The 19,366-nt window shown below is 40.2% G+C and overlaps 2 protein-coding genes across 11 annotated transcripts in view; one reads left to right on the top strand and one right to left on the bottom strand.

Annotated features, from left to right (window-relative positions):
• The first annotated feature begins 7,458 nt into the window (after positions 1 to 7,458).
• Positions 7,459 to 13,541, top strand: LOC309701145 (LIM/homeobox protein Lhx8). Of its 6 annotated transcripts, none has more exons than XM_082525167.1 (9): positions 7,459 to 8,235; positions 8,396 to 8,473; positions 9,097 to 9,222; positions 9,415 to 9,536; positions 10,145 to 10,392; positions 10,543 to 10,646; positions 11,386 to 11,481; positions 11,977 to 12,166; positions 13,064 to 13,541. In XM_082525167.1, the coding sequence occupies exons 2-9, from the start codon at positions 8,405 to 8,407 to the stop codon at positions 13,138 to 13,140; spliced, it is 1,032 nt and encodes a 343-aa protein (XP_082381293.1). In that variant the 5' UTR covers positions 7,459 to 8,235; positions 8,396 to 8,404; the 3' UTR covers positions 13,141 to 13,541. The 6 variants fall into 6 exon arrangements, with proteins under 6 accessions (XP_082381293.1, XP_082381290.1, XP_082381295.1 ...); XM_082525164.1 differs by having other exon boundaries at positions 7,459 to 7,732; XM_082525165.1 differs by having other exon boundaries at positions 7,482 to 7,732; positions 10,172 to 10,392.
• An 82-nt stretch (positions 13,542 to 13,623) lies between these two features.
• Positions 13,624 to 19,366, bottom strand: part of slc44a5b (solute carrier family 44 member 5b) — a 51,025-nt gene continuing 45,282 nt past the window's right edge. For 3 of the 5 annotated variants that reach the window (XM_082525140.1, XM_082525137.1, XM_082525139.1), the window contains 2 exons: positions 18,031 to 18,115; positions 16,498 to 17,786 (listed from right to left, as the gene is read on the bottom strand). In XM_082525140.1, coding sequence (XP_082381266.1) covers positions 17,671 to 17,786; positions 18,031 to 18,115 — 201 coding nt within the window. In that variant the 3' untranslated portion in view covers positions 16,498 to 17,670. Of the gene's footprint in view, positions 16,382 to 16,497; positions 17,787 to 18,030; positions 18,116 to 19,366 lie in introns of those variants that run through there. The other 2 variants (XM_082525138.1, XM_082525141.1) reach the window with 1 other exon arrangement.

Genomic DNA, 19,366 nt, shown 5'->3' on the forward strand with positions numbered 1-19,366 from the left:
ATAAGCAAATCTTTAAACACCACTATATCATTTCAAAAACAATCTGTTTAGATAATAATAATGGATACTTTATTGATCCCCATGGGGAAATTACTTGTTTTTCTCTGCATTTGACCCATTCACTCAGTGAAGCAGTGGGCAGCCCACTAAGCAGGCGCCCGGGGAGCAGTGTGTAGGGACGGTACCTTGCTCAGGGGTACCTCAGGGTAGCCGTTAGGTGGATTCGAACCGCCGACCTTCCGATCATGGGGCGACCACTTTACCTACTGAGCTATCCCTGCCAGATTGCAACAAATCAACAAACAAACATAGAAAAGGAGTTAAGTTAATGGGCTAAATATTAAAAGTTAATAAAACACAATATATTTATGCTCACAATGTGATGCTACTAGCGAGCATTGTCAGTGTCCCTGGGAATCTAAAATGGTGAGTGTAGCATAGTCCTGCTGCTGTGGAAATTCCCTGAGTGGAAGCTACAGTGGCGTGAAAATCAGTGCTCTCTCCTTCATGACTGATTCTTAGTGATGGCTGAATATGTGAGCTGTACTAAACCCGTAGACCTGAACAATCACTGGTCCAGTGGCAAAACCATCGCTTTCCACCACCATCAATAAATCCACAGTGGGACTGGAGTGGGGTCTGTAGGTCCTCTGTGGCCCTCTTGTGGAAATGTGAACAACTGTTGTAATTATGGGTTTTTTAAAAAACATTATTATTATTATTTTTATTTATTTTTTACCACAATGCACCATAATTTTTATATTGATGTAGTAGCATGTTTCAGGTCTGAAGGCAGCGCTTCATTAAATGTTTGAGCAAATGCAAACGGTATATTTGCTCAAATGTTTATCTTCCGTATTACTGATTAATTAAGTGTTGCATCAGTTGCTTCTTATCCTCCAGCGTCTAATTACGTTGTTATTGTATGACACATAATGTCAGACATCACTGAGTTCTCTGAAAAAGCTCAATTTCATAATCACTTGATGGCTTGTCAATTCCAGGGTTAGCCAGGGAGGGGAGCCATGCTACTGTCTGGCTCACAAGAGAGGATCAATCTGTGCTTTTGTACTCAGCTGCTCTACACGGTTCAAATATTCAGCAGGAGATACAGACATGCAACCTGTAAATAGATCAACGGCACTGTGTGCACAGGAGGGTCAGTGGTCAGAATTGATGCTGTTGCTGAACGGCATCCCCCTTTTTCTTGGAGGTTTTCTTGTCAGCATCCTTCTACAAGTAAAGACGTTCAGCAGGGTCTTTAATGTCCTGCCTGAGAGAAGAACCACAGTATGTTTAGGCATCAGAAACTGTATTTCAACATGCCATACATGCACACCATCTGTAATGCTCCCTGGTTAAGAATTGGGGGAATTTTTTTTCACGTATATTTGATAAATTCAGCTTGATAAGCTGAGGATTAATGAGCAGAACTGCAGTGTGTGACTGTTCACAAATATTATCCTGAAGCAAAGTTAACCGCACATGTAACAAATAATCTTTTCTGGCACAGATTCACTAAAGTACTGGAAACATTTCTGAGATTTGGGCCCATATTGACATGATAGCATCACACAATTGCTGCAGATTTGTTGTTGATTTGAATCTCCTTTTCCACCTCATCTCAAAGGTGTTCTACTGGATTGAGATCTGGTGACTGTGGAGGCCTTTGTGAATTCATTGTCATGTTATGGAAACCAGTTTGAGATGATGTAAGCTTTGTGACATGGAGTGTTATCCTGCTGGAAGCAGCCATCAGAAGGTGGGTACACTGTGGCCATAAAGGAATGGACATGTTGTATATATAATGGCAGCTTTTGGTGTTTAAAACATGCTCGGTTGGTATGAAAGGGCCCAAAGTGTGCCAAGAAAAGCTCTCCTTCATCATTACACCACCATCCATGCTTTCATGGTGTTTACACCAAATTCTTAAACTACCATTCAAAGGAAATCGAAATAAAATCAAGACTAATCAGATAGACAACATTTTTACAGTCTTCCTGCAAAAAACTGTGGCCTGAGTTTCCTGTTCTTCTGCTGCTGTAGCTCCACGTGATGTTCACTCAGAGATGCTCTTCTGCATACCTTGGTTGCAGCAAGTGGTTCCCTTCAGCTCGAGGCAGTCTAGCCATTCTCCTCTGACCTCTTGTATCAACACGACCTTTTCTCCCCGAGAGCTGCCACTCACTGATGATTTTTTTCTGTTTTCGACTGTTCTCTGTAAACCCTGGAGGTGGCTGTGTGTGAGAAAACTCCATTAAATCAGCAGCTCATCTGGCACCAACAACCATGCCACATTCAGAGTCACTTTAATGTCCTTTCTTCTCCATCCTCACGGCCGGTTTGAACTTCAGCAAGTTGTTTGCACCATGTCTGCACACCTAAATGCGTTGAGTTGCTGCTAGGTGATTGGCTGATTAGGTATTTGCTGTACCTGTGCAGGTAGTGCACACATCTATCGATCTTTTTCTCTAGACAGGCAGATAGATCATTGTTCTTGTTAAAGATACAGTTTCGTATACAAAAAAATTAAAAAACAGGGACTGAAGTTGAAAGGAATGACATGCTGTCATCAGTCATCAGAGCCGCATGGGAAGCATCCTTTGTGGAACTTCATCAATAACCTTTCTACGTACAGATGTACACTAAAGGTGAACGAGCCGGGCAGGTGAGTTTCCTGTTTGAACTTTCAGTACCTGTCAAGCTGCTGGGATTAAGATGGCTCTGCCTTCACGCTCACAATAAACACAGTAATCACGGCAGACATTTCACCAGCACTAAACACCTAATACACAACGCAGGTCTTAAAATAACAATTAGCGTGGAAATGGAAGAGGGGTGATTATAAATTCCATTCAGGAAAGGGTCTTGGCTGTAAGCTGGGAGGTGGCAGGGAGATCTCGGGGAGTCATGCGGTTCAGAAATGGGGGGGAGCAGTTTTTGCAATCAGCATTAAATAGAACAGTTTTGTGCCTGTGTGATTGTGAAGTGGGCCATTACTCGTTGATAAGAGCACTTTTTCCTTGTGTCGCTCTGATTGGGCTGAGCATGCTGCTCCCTCGCACATGCTGTCCCAATGCAATCAGGCCCCTCTTTCACTGCACTGCCATTTTCACTGCTGTGATTTCCACCCAATCCCTCCTTCGCCTCCCCCCCACCCCACCTAATGCAACCACACTCCTCCACCCCCCCCCCAAGCCACCTCCCACCCTCCAGCACCCCATCTCCCCCTTCAAATTCAATGAGTACCCATTTACAGCAAGGAGAAAAGGTCATGCCAAACTCGTTGTGTCAATTGTAAACCACCCCAATTTGGACTGATTTCAATGAAATAAACGAGTAGTTGCAGCTCTAAAGAAAGCAAAGGTCCATGTGGAAGTAGCCAATTAGGAGAGTTTCTTAGAGAGACTGGTCAGGGTCAAACGCTCAGTGCTTCACTGGTTGAGACTCGTCCACATTCCTTGTTCTTACTATATTAGGGAATGTTGTGTGTCCTCGGAAATTAATCTTTCACGAAATAATAAAATATAATTTGTATGTAGAGAAATTTTTGCATAAAAAAACAAAACAATTACGCGCAGGGCTCGGATTTTCACAGCAGACATTTCCTATTTTCATACTTCATATAAGTGAGGATGGACCTTTTACCCCGTCACATTTCTTATTACTACTTATGTTATCTTATTTTACTTATCAGTGTGTATTATTGCACTGTATGTTGCACTGAGTGTTCTTTATTTCCTGGGCTGTGCCAAATTATTTATTTTATTTTTCAGGTTGTGCATAAAATAAAAAGTGCATGAAATGAAGGAAATACCAATCAGTCTAATTTATCTGTTCAGAACTATATTAAACACATTTTGATGTCTTTTACTTTGAAAGGCTTCTGTGCTTTGTATGTTTTTTTGACTGGTCCGATCTGGCCACCTGGAAGGTTTTTGCAGAATAGAAACACTGCATAGAACAACCTTTCACTTTGTTTTGTAACTTGTGTTACAAGTCCTATAGAAAGTGATCACATTCTCCGTGTGGTTGTCTGAATTGTTCATTTTATCCTGAATCATCATCATCTTCACTGGTTATACTGTTTTTGAACAGACAAAGCTGCCGTAGCCCAAAAGTAAGGTGGTTCAGCCAAGGAGCCGTGTTGATGCAATTCTTTGATTTGATGACAGCAGACCGACTGATTGTGGAGAAACTTGGGTGTTGAACCTGCACTTAAAAAAAAAAGAAAAATCTTAGCCTGTTCATCATCTGTTTTACTGAATTTGAAATGCATACAAACTTATTTTCACTAAAAGAAAGAGGAATTATACACTAATCTCACATGTGTTCGGTTTTACAGGGTTGGCCCACGACAGATCAAACTGGGCTGTATGTGGCCACTGAGCTAAAGTGAGTTTTAACCTTTAACTTTGCCTGGCGACAAAGTGCTAAAACGAGTTTAAACACTGTTGTTATGGTGGAAACTACTTTTATATGTAATATGAGTTATACATGAATCCATTAATAGCCCCAATTTTGTCAGAGAAAAGCACAAAAACCAACTTACTTTTGCTCTTTGGTTCCACAATGATCCAAAAGTGTGAACCCAACTTCTAACCTAAACCCTTTTGTGCATCACCTCAGATGCCACTATTGTTGACCTACTTTAAACCTCTCATACAATATGCTTGAGTACCTATACACAGACTGTATATACCCAAACCGCCACCCACAGTCAGATGTAAAGCAGTGCAGCAGCAGAACGAGTTTGTAAGTATGTTGACAGATGAGAAATTGTTCTTGTCTGGTCCATATCACGCAAAACATTTTCGAAGTCAGCCGTGCAACGCTGAAAATGAAAACATGCAACTGTTACACACTCAGATCTCCATCTTTCCCAACATCTGCTCATATCAGGTTTTCCACAGACGGTCAATTGGAGTGAGATGTGATTGTCTTTCATGTTAAAATGCTCATGTCTTTTTTCTCACCTTTGGCGTCTCCCAGTGAACTCGAGACAAGAACATAAATCAGTTTTCCGACTTTTTCCTACCGTGTTCAAAACCCTTTCTGCTACGAAGGATTCTGTGTCTGTTTTAGTTGAAATGTCTGATCCGCAGAATGCAATGTTTGAGCTGCGTGATCTGATAAGGAGCATTCATGTCCACCAGGTGGAACAGGACACATCTCGTTGAAGGCACGCTAACTCCTTTATGCCTCTGCGATGGTGCGATACAGATGCAGGCTCATGCTGGTGCAGGTCAGACAGAGCTCCCACCAAAACAGCTGTGGGCAAAAAATATCCATTTGTGTGTGTGTGTGTGTGTGTGTGTGTGTGTGTGTGTGTGTGTGTGTGTGTGTGTGTGTGTGTGTGTGTGTGTGTGGTGGCTGGAGTGAAAGGATTTGTCGAGTGTTGGATTGCGTGAGTGACAGGTTTGAGTTGGTGAATGAGTGAGAGTAAGAAAAAAAACAAAAATAAAAAACAAACCACAAAAAAAAAAAGCAACAAACTGTGTTTTCTCTAAAGTAGCTCAAGCTGTTTGTTGATGAGATTCCAGCCCTTCTGATCCCTGTGGGATTTCTACATTTCCACCTAAAGAGAACATATAATGTCCTCGTGTCACTGATTTGCATACCAACTTAGAGCAGGTGGGTCTTTCTGTTGCAGTATGTGCAAAAAAACCCAACACTCATATATAATAATAATTCATTTAGAACTGAACTAACGTAGAACTTATAAAATAAACAAACAAAGCAAAAAAATCAGTTCTTGATGCTTCCCAAGTTTCAAAAATTAACAATTTGCATTTTCCTCTTTGTTTTTTTTGGCAGAGCCGCAGCTTTAGCAGACAACCAGTCATCTCATGAATCATCCAACTGTTACAGAGCAGTCTGCTGATTATTATTCCTTCCCCATATTGTACTCATGCGGCTGATGGCTGGATAGGGTGATAATAACTGGATATAGTTTGTTTTATATTATAGGCTGCTTTTACGGTCATACAGTGGTAGTAATAAAATTATTTAATCAGTTTATTTCTCCTAAGGACGAGCGGTGAAAGTTAATTCTCATATTTCCACCCAGAGAAAAAATCAAACACACAACAAAAAGGATATTAAAACCATTACAGACGTTGGATTTCTTACAGACTGAATCGCTTTTATTTAAGCAAACGTGACAGAAAAAGGATTCCTAATAATTCAAATGGAAGCACAAAACTGAATAACCGAGCCTTCAGAACAAGAGAGACTCGGGATGTCTGTGGTGCTGCATATCAACTGGTTTTAGCTGTTTGCTCTGCTGTAAACTGGTTACCAACAAAATCATCCAATGTGGGTCCAGCGGTTTGGAGAGACTGTGGTGCACGTTCTTTAGTTCTGTTCTGCATGAAAATAAGAAGAGAAGATGATGCATTAAAAAAAAGAAAAAGGAAAATAATACAGAGTTTCAAGACCTCCATACAGGGTGAGATACTTAACAGTGCAGTAACAATGATTTTAAAAAATCCTCTAAAAAGAATGATTTTATTTCTTATGATCTCTAATTAATAATAATAAAATAAACGACCACATTTAAAGGTTCTCAAACTGTAAACTAACAGGAACTTTCACTGAGCACAAACTATGAGATTGAAGTGTTTTTGGCCTTCTGCTCAGATGGCACAAAGCTCAAGAAGTAATTAGTTGTGGCAGAATAAATATTCACACAGGATAATATAATATAATAATATTGTAAAGATTAGAAAATAAAGAGATTGAGTCTTAATAGCAGTAAAATTCACCCACTTGCACCTTTTATGTAGGAATTACATCTTTCCCATCTTTCTTTCTAAGAACATTAGTAAATAGTATATAGTTTATATATATATATATATATTACTGGATCTCCATTTAGTTTATTATTATTGCTACTGCACCTCAGTGTTGCATGTTGCACCTTGCTGATTTGAAGGTCTTTATATTCACGGCTACATCCACCCTGGAGGAGATCAGATTACTTTTCTTAAATCCACTGTAAACATGTTTGTAAAGCCTGCAGCCACAGGATCTGTGGTCTGAATTTACCTTTAAGTTCTTCCTTAAGGCCTTAAAAAATATTAAACAATTATTTTTTTTAATAGAGCATCTTTCCATCCACTTGCTTTTCACTTTCTTGTAGCTTGTGTAAATTCTACCATGTTATTATAATTTGCCTCATAATTACACCTGTTTTATTTTTAGGAGCAAGAGGAGCTTCAGCAGGCCTTTCTGAAGGAGCAGAAATACAACCTGCTGTCAAACAAGTTGTGAACTACATGCAATATTTAAACACTTTTAAATATTTTTGAACCACTTGCATATCATTCAAAGAAATCATGAAGTAAAACTTAAACATGCGGATTTTTTCAATCAAGCGCTCATTTGAAAAATATTTATAACAATCTCACTGCGCCAGACTTTTGCTCCTCTCAAAAGTTGCATTCAAAGCTTATTTCCAAAGGGGAGGCGCGACCAACACCGAGGAGAAAGTAGGAGTTATGAAACGCCCTCTGGAAACAGCTCGGGACAGACTGACTGACACAAGCACAGGAACCCTGGAGGAGAAGGAAAGGATAGCGGTTAGATTTTTTTATTTTTTATTTCCTTCGCTTTGAAAGTGGACGACTTTTCCAGGCTGGACGCAGACATGCGCTGGAAAAGTGAGGTAAGAGTAGAGTGTCGCATCGGTAAGGAGAAGGAAAACGGATCTCTGGTGTCCAACGACGAGGTGAGTGAAGGGCGGGCGTGTAGCTTGTACACTCGCGATCAGCAGGTTGAGCCGTGAGTCAGTATCAGAGATTAAATATTAGTCGAAATTGCTTTGCCAATTAAATGAGAGTGGGCTTCGGTCTGTCATTAAAGCCGGCCTTCACACGCTGCGGCTCAGTATTTTTACAATTTGAAGAAATGTCAAAGAAAATGAGCCCTCCCTGAATTCTGCAATTAAAACTCAAGTAGTTAATGAGACCTCTTCACCTTTTGGTTGCCCGGGGTAGACGTTTGTGGCGAACTTAGCCTTTTTAATTGCTGTTATTAAATAAATCAATCCCCTTTTCCTTCAGACCTCGCGCTGCTTTTCTGATTGACGCGTGAAATTGGCGTGTTGGTTGGTTTAACCGCAGCTCGCGCACGCGCGCGCGCCCGCCCGCGAGCAGCGGCTGAATCACAAATTCAGAGCTCGAGAACATAATGGACACGGGATGAGTATTAGTTCAAGTGTTGTCTGTTTTTGTAAGTAATGACTATCCTTCTCTTCTTTAAATGTCATTTTGGTTTAATCGCCGGCGTTGTCATGGTGAAAAGTGAAAGGCATGATATTTATGGGAAGGAGCAGGGGGCATTTAAGGCAGCTGCGACAGTCTGACAAACCAGCATCCTCTTCTCGCCGTAGCTTCTCGTCATGTGTGAAGATTGCAAAGGAGACGAAGAGCTGCTGGGCAAATGCACTGAAGACAGGAGAGACATAATGGTAGGCGGGAAGGAAACGGTGCAGCCACAATTTGGTTTATTCTCAAAAACGAGCACGTTGTTTTTAATTTTTAAAGTTGTTTTATTTATTATATTTTGTTTTTTGTGTCTGTGGACAGACAAAATGACAACTTTTAGTGAAAGATGACATGTATTTCTCATGGATTTGTCACTAATTGGCTTCTAAAAGGAATAAAAACGCAAGGCACTTTATTCTTTATTCAGACTTTTCTATCTTTTTGACTCTCGCGTTGGTCAAACTGTGACCCTTATGGCTTTACCTATTTTATTCTGTAGTGTGATTTAGCTATTTTGAGCTTCTTAACTTTGCTTTCAGTGTTTTTCTTTATGTTTTTTCCTTTTACTTTAATTACTAACTCAGCAGGTGGCCAGGAGACAAGGATAGGCGTGACTGGACCGAGATTTAACAGTTAAAACAAATAAATACAGAAATTCGGGAAAAATGGTAAATTTTTAAGAGACAGTTTCTTGTGGTTGTTTTTCAGACTATCAATCACGTTGTTTATTGGTGGTGACAGTGCGTACCAGCTCATGCTGTACTGCAGGTTAGGAGTGGATGCGTTCCTGTGCGTAATTTTCTAACCGCAGGTCTGATCTCCTCAGGGCGCACCGGTGGAAGTTTTGGATGAAGAAGCGTCGTCCCTGCAGGCGATGTCCTCTGCGCCTCTGTTGGGCAGAACTGTGTGTGCGAGCTGCAACGAGGAAATAGTTGATAAATATCTATTAAAGGTAAATCCTGTCATTTTGTATTTTTATTTTATTTATTTATTTATTTTGCATGCATTGTTTTTCCTGCCTATTTAACACTAGAATACGTTTTTTCTCCCCTCTGCTGTTTGGCTCTAAACTGCTTTTCTTTCCCCTCCTTTCTTCTTTTATTCACCGAGTGACTTTTGCCAAATCATCATATTTTTGCTTTAGGTTAACGACTTGTGCTGGCATGTGCGCTGTCTCTCCTGCAGCGTGTGCCAGACTTCACTTGGCAGCCACACAAGTTGCTACATCAAAGAAAAAGAGGTTTTCTGCAAACTGGATTACTTTCGGTGAGTATATCGCCCTGCTAAAGATGCTTATCAGCGCAGATTCAACGATAACATAAGTTTGGGTCTGTTTTCGTTAAAGGAAATACCCATGAAATCCGATCTGTTAAAAAAAAAAAAATACTACAAGTAATGCATTTGAGAAATTAGATATATCGAACACTGAGTCCTGTTTCATTAAGCTTTTATTACTGTGCTTTCATTGTAACAATAATAATAATATACACTGTAGTCGGACCTGAGATTTGTTTCCGATTTTATTCAAATATCATGTATATAAAATTAATAAATGACCAATAAATGCATTATTATTTCTTACATTAATTTCTGTGAGTCGACGAACTTCATAGTGACATAAATAAAAATTAATAAAACGACTTAGAGGATTTTATTCCGTATGTTTGGATAATTGGAACAAATTGTGTGCCAGGTCCAGGGCAAAGGTTCATCTTATATTTCATGTACCGGGGCCTAAATCGACGTCAGGTGGGATTTTTCACCGTTCCTGTTGTTGTTTAGACTGTGAGGTCATTATTTTGTGCAACTACACGCATAAATAGCAGGAATCATTATAGGAATTTAAACTGTTATTATCCTTTAAATACCATCAGGCTGTCTCCTTTGACCTTCACCTGCAGGAGATACGGCACTTGGTGCGCGTGCTGCGGGCGGAACATCCACTCCACAGACTGGGTCCGCCGGGCGAAGGGCAACGTCTATCACCTGGCCTGCTTCGCCTGTTTCTCCTGCAAGAGGCAGCTGTCCACCGGGGAGGAGTTCGCCCTGGTGGAGGGAAAAGTGCTTTGCAGGGTTCACTACGACTGCATGTTGGACAACCTCAAGCGGGCGGTGGAAAAGGGTGAGGCCGAAGTCTCACCCCACCAAAATGACCGCGAATAATTTGCTCTCTCTGTTTTTGAAATATCGGTTTGAAATTTATGAATCATCAATGAAGCCACCGGAAACGGTATCATGTCTCATTTTAACATATTAATATATTTGGCTGCAGGAAACAGCGTTAACATGGAAGGAGCTGTGCCCACCGAACAGGAGATCAACCAGCCCAAACCCTCCAAGAGAGCTCGGACCAGCTTCACTGCTGACCAGCTGCAGGTTCAACTCCTCCTCCTCCTCTTCTTCATTCATCACATAAGAAAAAACAAAGACAAAATAAGTAGATTGTGTTTAGGTAAAAAATTAATTAATGTATAAAAAAGAAAACAAACAAACGCTGAATTTCTGGCCCTTAAATGATTTTTTTGGAATTCTTTCAAAAATTATTTTTCCTTTTTTTTTTTACATAGTATACATATACTTTTTAAATTGTGGAAATTCACTTCTATGTGTCAAAAAATAAAAATATCAAAGGATTCAAGAGGAAAAAATGTCCTGATGTTATTTTCACAGGTGGATAAGATGCGTCATTGTGTCTGACATCAGAGATGACATGATACAAGATATTTAATACATTTAGTCTGAATGACACAGAGGACAGAATTACTAGAGAAGAAGAAAAAAAAAGAAATCTGTTTTTTAAATTGGACCATGTGAAGTTTGTCTGATCTTCGCAATAATAATATTTATAATGCACATTATTTCAGCAATTCCCACTGTAGTTTTGTTATTGAATTAAAATGTAATAAATGGTTTAGATTTATGCAGAATATCCCAAAATGCTTATATGTTCCATGATTTTATTAGAATTATCCGTCTGTGTGAATTAAACCCTCTCTGGCAGACTTTAAAAGGTAGCTCTCAGATCTCCTCACAGTTACTCATGTTCAGATGAATCATGGATTTCCTTCCCACGGGACCACATAGTAAACCTTTGTGTTACTTTGTGCACATGCAGGTGATGCAGGCTCAGTTTGCTCAGGACAACAACCCAGACGCCCAAACACTGCAGAAACTAGCAGAGCAGACAGGCCTCAGTCGAAGAGTCATTCAGGTCAGTAAAGATCGGTGCATGAAGACCAAACGGATGATGGATATATCATCTGTTATGACATTTGTTCTTATTGGATTTCAATATATATCATGTGGTGTGTATAATGTATATTGTGTGTAATTACTGCACTATCCGGACGACGTATGTTCCCAAACAAACTCCTAAATAACCAAACAGTTCAGCCTGTAAAGACAAAAATGCTTTCTGAAGCTTTAACTGAAGCCTGAGATACTTTAAGCAGATTTGTAATGCAGCTTCTAGAGTTTAACCCTTTTTAGATAAGACACCTTTATCTGTTCTGACTGTTGCTGACTGTCCAAAAACTACAAGACAGTGACAGTGGTTTTACTCACAGGACAAAAGATGACTCCTTGACTGTAACTCTGTAAAAAATCATCTGTTTTGGCTGACGAAACATGAGCTAAAACAGTGACGTGCTTCTATCTTGGACTTTCAAATGCAGTCCTGCTAAAGGCGCTTGTCCCGTTAACTCAGGTCTGGTTCCAGAACTGTCGAGCACGCCACAAGAAGCACGTGAGCCCCAACCACACCTCCAGCACCCCCATGACCTCACTGCAGCCCAGCCACCTGTCCCAGCCCACCCCGACCCCCGAGGAGCTGCAATACACCGCCTACGGAGGTCCAGAGGGGTCGATGCTCTCAGCACTCCACTCCTTCATAGACAGTGAGCACGAGACTTTTTATACATTTCCATGACTGTAATTAAATTAAATAGAATTTTTTATTCTCTTATTTCTAAACGATATATATTTATTTTATTTTAATTGCCCCCATTGAACATTTGCATTTAGGATAAATGGACAAATATCTTAAATTCCAAACACAATTATTCTGAAATAAAGATGATTTTAAATCCAGGAACTTTAAATATTACAACCAGCATTTTATTCCATCTCCTGCTTTACTTTGACCCAGAAAACTAGACAATCAGTAGAAACGACTAGAATAAATCCAGACGAAGAAAGAAAAACTTTATCCTGCTTAAGATTTTGTCTCAGTAAAATAACATCAAAGTTAGGGGAGTGGTAGATGACATCACTAGACTATAGGATGACAAATGAAATGGCGCAGGTAATAAAAAATGATCTGGCAGCCACGCCGCACACGATGAGATTGGGAAGTTTTGTCGTCAGATAGCAGATAATCAACCTTATAATGTTTTTTGTTGTTGTTGCCTTTGGTGTAGCATTTCACCCTCCCTGTTTGATAGTAGGAGGAGACACAAACCCAGCCAGGGAGGGGTGTGTGTGTGTGTGTGTGTAGGAGGGGGGGTTAGGGTCCCAGATCTGGATAAGTGGGAGCGTTGCATCCAGAAGGGCATTTGGCATAAAATCTGTGACAAAGCAAATGTGCAGCTCCGTCCGCTGTGATGAGAAAATCAGGGAGCAGCTGTTCGAACCCTTGTGGAGATGTAATATTTGACCCTGTCAGGAGCGCAACGAGGAAACATCCAATCAAATCACAATGCAAATACATAACTGTGCTGTCGTCTGTTACATATTTGAATACAATTTGTGGAAAACTGACCTGGATCAATATTGTCACTCTGCTCTGTCTGCAGTACACTCGCCTCCATCCTTGTTTCAACCGCTGCTGCCAGCCCACGCCATGACCTCGCTGCCTGTGTCTAACGCCTGAGCTGCCCTCTCTCTCCCTTACACTCACACACAGCTGACCAATGTTTTTCCATTATTAGCAGCAGTATCTGATACGTGTGGTAAATATAATTTAAAGTTTTTGTGAACCATAAAATCTGCCGTAATATTGTTTGTTAAGCAAATTCTGGATCATTATAATTTACAGCCCTAAATGTACTGATGTATCATGGCAACGCTTCGGTGCACGTCACACACGACGTCATATATTTATATTTGTTTGTTGTCTGTTTGTTGGTGACAAAGTCTGATTGTGCTACTCTTAGTGAAAGCCACCAGCCCCACAAAAGTCGACTCCACATGAAGATGAACTGAATAGCAGTGTTGCAATTTAATTTATTGTATGTGTCGTCTCTTTTGAGAATAAATGTCTAATTTCACAAACCCGGGAGGAGTCATTGAAAAGCTTTGACACACGAGAGCTGAGGCCGTGCTGCGTTCACGGCTCGGCATGTTTACAAATTAGGAAATAGAAAAAACGATTTATTGATGAAAGCAAACATTATTAAAACACAACAATATCTGTATGTCAAACTTACACACAGGCAACATGTGTTGATTAGACACAAACACCTGAAACTTTTAATTGCAGACATACAGACAGAACTGAAGTGTTTCTGTTTACGACAGGTTCGAGCATCTTCAGAGTTTGACTTTTAAGAGCTTGTGGTTAGAAAACTGTCTCGCGTTATACCGAGAGCGACGTTTAACTTGTGTCTACTTGCTGACTGTGGTTGACCAAAAGAATCCAATTTCCAGACACAGGAGGGAGGAGAAGGCATATAAAAACACTTTTACGTCACTTATCAGATCTTACGAAGTCACACTACCTGGAGTGAAACTGAACCTGAGTTACATACACAAAGGGATATCGAACTCCGATGGGAGTACGGTAGTTATTTTGTGTGGAGAAAAGAAAGAAGAAGAAAAAGACCAAAGAAAACAACCTGCTGCATGCGTAATACGCCCCACTGTGCTCTACATGCATCATTTCTCTTCTTTCTTTCAGATACACAAGGAGTTGTTTTTCTTTTTTCCTTTTTTTTTTTAATGTTACATGTCCCAGCGTGCTCAGCTCAAACAGGGGCGGGAGGTGTGTGAGGCAGCCTGGCAGTGTTGTCACTCAGAGGCACCATGAGGGCAGGTTCTCAGCTTTGACAAGCACGCCGCAGAGACACAAACATGAGTCACGTCTGAAAGATCTAAAGAACATCTTTCTAAGCGGTGCGTGAATCTACTCTGAAAAAAGCACAACCTAGTAAAAGGTTGATGGCAGTAAAACACAAGGTGTGAGGGAGGTGGTGTACACCCTGGGCAGGTCGCCAGTCCATCACAGGGCTGACACACAGAGCCGCTCTCGCCAACGTCGATGCCTGAGGGAAGTTTGAAACCACAAACTGATCTCCCAAAATCCTCTAAATCTTTTTCTTCCCAGACAGGAATCAGCTTCATCTGTGGTTCACCAACCTAATAAATCCATCCAACGGCAGCTTTGACACGAGCGACTCACTAGTGTTACAAACAACCATGCAAGAACAGGACACATAGTAGCAAAAACACTTAACACTGTTACTCCAATAACAAACTTTGTTATTGTTTAAGGTTATTAATACAAGACTCAAATATTCTTAGTGTGAACTTAAAAGACTTATTAAAACCAATCCAGCATCTTTAAAGCAGCTCCTCTACTGTTGGTTTGGTTCTGCCCCACAGTCGTGTTACATGCACACGTTTGCCACATAATGGGACCTAATTATATGTTTCTTAAACTTATCAAAGATAAAAATGGTCAGTAGAGAAGCAGGGGTTGTGTGAGGCATCATTACCGACAAAAGCCATCATATATTAAAAAATACATATCGATACTGTTTCAATAATACACATATGATTATATCACAAATAATCCAGCAATGAGTTAAAACTCGGACATTAAGCCTTGTGGATTTGCTGTTGTATTTTCACTATCAATTAATTTATATTTCCATTTGCACAGTTGTGGGTACAGGCTCTCTTTCCACCTCCTGGACTGGTGGTTAGTGTCATAAAAATAGGAACAAAACACACAAAAACCACAATATTAAAGACGACTTAAACTGACAGCATTATTTGCTTTTCAATGGTCTGTACAAAGATGATGATTTTTATCTTTATTTGGATTAGTCTGACCACGATAACCATGCAGTGAAAACACGATACCATGACAGCCCTAACTGTAGGCGTGGTTACAGGAAGCGTCCAAGGGCACTCGGATTATTTTGGAAATCCACAATCACTTAAGGCCGTCGGTGACGTCTATTCAAAGTGACCGCCGTCATCGTCCTGTGATGGAAGCCTTTAAATCCAGTAAGAATGGACTCTAACATTAATGAGGTAACTTTCAAAGATGATCACTTTAACACTTTTATACCTGTCACTGGTTTCAGTGCATTGTCACTGATACACAAGCCCTCATCAAAACACATGCAGAATTCGGAGGTTCTGCATTTTCTGCTGCACACAAACACATAATGTCATTCTGCTTCCCCCACAGCTAATAAACCAGACCTGTTAGACATCTCTTGCTGTTAAATATCCCTTTAAGAATGTTGATAAAGATGTCCAAAGCACGTATACTTCAATATTCAGAAACTCAAAGCAAAACACACTTGAGACTGAAGTAATCTGAACTGCTGTGCCATCATGTACTTGGCAATTAAACATAAAAACAGTGAGCAATGAGTGGTGAATATTTTTCTCAATGTGAGGAACTCAGGTACAGTGTACAGGTCATCTGGTAACGACTGGCACCACCAAGTGGTGAAAATTGGCAACTACATGAACCCAAAGCTGAGACGCACACAAAACAAATCTGTTGCATTGTGTAGTATGTGGCAGCAAAATGTACACAAATACACACATTTCCTTTACATAGACACATATAAAAATATTCATAACTATCACCGAGTCCATAAATTACTATGTGTGGGTGAATCTAATTATTCATGTTGCTTAGCTACAAGTTGTCTCTTATAGTGTACAGCTTCAACTTCTGTACACTTCCATTAAATATGGCAAAGTGTTTATTCCCATATGCCACGTGGGCTTGTACCATGCTTTGGTGTTAACCTTTATTCTTTCTCCTTCCTGCTACTTCCGTCTGTTCTTCTTGTGGAGGATCTTCCTCAGTGTTTTGCTCATGCGGTAGGGCCGGGCTGGAGCGCCGTCGTTCACCTCCAGGTCCCACACTACGAGGCAGCAGCAGCATGTTAAAAACCAATGGCGAGAGAATCATGCAGCACATCAAAATTTAACCTGTGATCACCTCGATTGTAAAAAATGAACGCCTCTGGAAATGCACGGGTCAGTAGTTCAACCATTTATGTTTATTCGAAAACAAAGATTCACATTTTCATTGGATTCATTGATAAAAAAATTCTCCTATACAAAAAGAACACTGAATAACCTCCAGACAGATGTGTGTATTATACTTAGTATTAAAACAGCACAACATCTGAACCATCCAATAAAAAAATTTACCAAAAATGGCTTTGACATCCTTTTATAAACTGTATCGCAAAGGTTCCTGGTGTTAGGTCTAAAACAGAATAAGAGGAACATTTTTTTTTTTTTTTTCACATCTAGGCACATAAACTAGTGGCTGCATTCAAAAGTTTCCTGAAAACGCTCAGGCTCGGTTCACATCTTTTTTCTTTAAGCATAAACCATTAAATGTCTTTTGAAGTCTTGACCTCCAACAAAGCCTCTGTCTGGTTTACAGTACATCTATGAGCATAATGAAAACTTTAATGTGACGCTGATTTAACATGAGAGAAACCTGTTTTGCTAAGTGCAGAGTTCACACCATTTTTGGATCTGTGTGCTTGTGTTAGTATAAATATAGTGGTTATAAAACCAATGGTAAACACCAACAGCCAGCAAAGTAATCATGCTACACAGAAGAAAGAAATCACATGGTTCGTTTCCTGTATGTGAAAGTGCATACAAAACATGATTTTACATTAGAAGACCAAAGTGCGACAAGAGGGTGCCCCATAAGTCCACCACTTTTTCCGTGGTGATGCCTTATGTCAAAGTGGCATCTGTACATTGTTTACGGTCCTCGTGTTTGTTTGGGTTAAAAAAAAGAAAGAAAAGCTTGTCTCGTTTTTAGTTTTCAGCCTGTGCATCCATCCTGCGAGTTGACGTGTACCCTCTCGGTAAGGCAGAGGTCAGCAGAGAATACAGACGAGAAAATGACAAAGAAACACAAAAGTGTAGCAGAAAAAAGGCAAGTATCTGAGTTGGCTCGAGAGAGGAAGTGAACAGTTATCTTAGTCCCCTATGCCTTTTCTGCGAGGACCCGAAGTAACAGCATGTCCTTTCATGCACAGGTCATCCCTGACAGGCTGGGCGGGGTGCATCCAGTTTCAATGTTTAGCCCTACAGTACTTGCTCTCGAGCGTCCAGACCCCCACGCACACGTCAGATATGGAGAAGCGAGTCAGAGAGCCAAGAGTTTAGTAAAATGCATCACTCAGGAAGCAGCGCAAGTTTTGGCACCCTCCTCTCCTTTGCGCAGGATCTTGTGCAGGCCAGGAGACATGTAGTAGGGCCTGGAGGAAGAACCATCATTCCTCTCCAGGTCTTCACCTGAGGCCAGGTCCCCGCAAAGGAACAGGAGGAGCAGGACGAGCAAACAGCACACAGAGCGGCAGCCACAAAGAGAAAGGAAAGCAGAGACTCAGCAGAGATGATAAACAAGAAGATATGCAAGACAGCGATTATTTCAAGTTATTAAAAGGAAGAAAGAGTCACACAAAGCTGCTGACATTCGATTTTTAACCACAGCAGAAGTGCTTCTGCACCGTAACTAAACATGAAACAGCATACTCACAAAAGCACAGGAACAATGTGTCCACACACATAGCATAGACGTTAAAAAAGCCATGTGCGATCATGTAGGATCCAAATATCACCGTCTGAAAGAGTTAACAGGTGAAAGTCTTACACTTTTAACTGTAGTCTTGTGTTCCAGCTTTATTGTGCACACTGCATTGCAACAAACGGCAAAAACATTATGAAGAATATAAATCGCTGAGTCATAAATCCTGGAGCAAATTAATTAGCTTGTGCAGCACTGTAAAAACTGCAACTGTGTAAAGCTGTGAAGCTTTCCAGAACAACTCTGAATAAATATGTAATTACCAAGAGTTAAATATTTATTATTGAATATTTGCCAAAATAATGGTTCGACTATATTTAAACAAAACACAAGTAGAGGAGCGCTGCTTAGAAGCACTGGTTGAGTCTGAACATAAGAAGTGATTTTTCCACCGTACCAAGGAAACAAAGTACAACAAAGAATATAGATTGCATCATTTTTTTGTGCTCTGTGTAAAAGACCAAGTCAGAATAAATATATGTTTCGTGACTGTGCCTCTGTAAAGAGAATTTTAAATCAAATAATCATGATGTGACTAAAGTCCAGACTTTCAGCTTTAACATTATTTTTATAGTAGTCACTCATTTTCACTTTAAACTAGACAAACTAACATAACTTAATAATAGGGCTGCAACGATACACAAAATTCACGGTTCGATATTTTTTCGATACAAAAAAATGTTCATGCCTTTTTAATTTGTCATTCATTAAAATTATAAATATATATTTTAACTCAAACGTACAGTTTTTAAATTTAATGTTGCTGAAACAACAAAGGGATAAAATAATAAATTATCTGATGGAGAAATCACTCATCTTTGGAAAAGAGTTTATTACAGAGAAATGGCTCTTTCCAAAATAAAAGCTCTACTATACGCTTCTTCTGGGCTATATTCTCAGCAGGATATTAAACATATCAGGTCCCCATAAGGAGAATCCTGTGCTAACGGCTGTCTAAATGACTCGGCTAAAGTTAGTAGCATGCTTGTTGTTTTTGTCTTTGCACTAGGATGATGTCGGAGTAAATGTGCAGTCATATTCGTTGTGTTCCCACTAGTGCTGTCAGCGTTAATCTGAAATGACGTTAACGCCACAACACGGCAAATCTCCGTTAAAGAGCTACCACGGATCGCCCCGTGCATGGGGCTGGACGGCCAACACGTTAACGAGCTAACTGCGCTAACGCACTAGTTCCCACCCATGTAATTGAGCATTGCGTGGCACATCCAACATACTGTTTTACTTCAGTCCATGACGCGCTTACCTTCAGGGTCATACTTCACATGAA

The sequence above is a fragment of the Aulonocara stuartgranti genome (genome assembly GCF_965226115.1).
Source record: "Aulonocara stuartgranti genome assembly, chromosome: 23".
NCBI classification, from domain to species: domain Eukaryota; kingdom Metazoa; phylum Chordata; class Actinopteri; order Cichliformes; family Cichlidae; genus Aulonocara; species Aulonocara stuartgranti.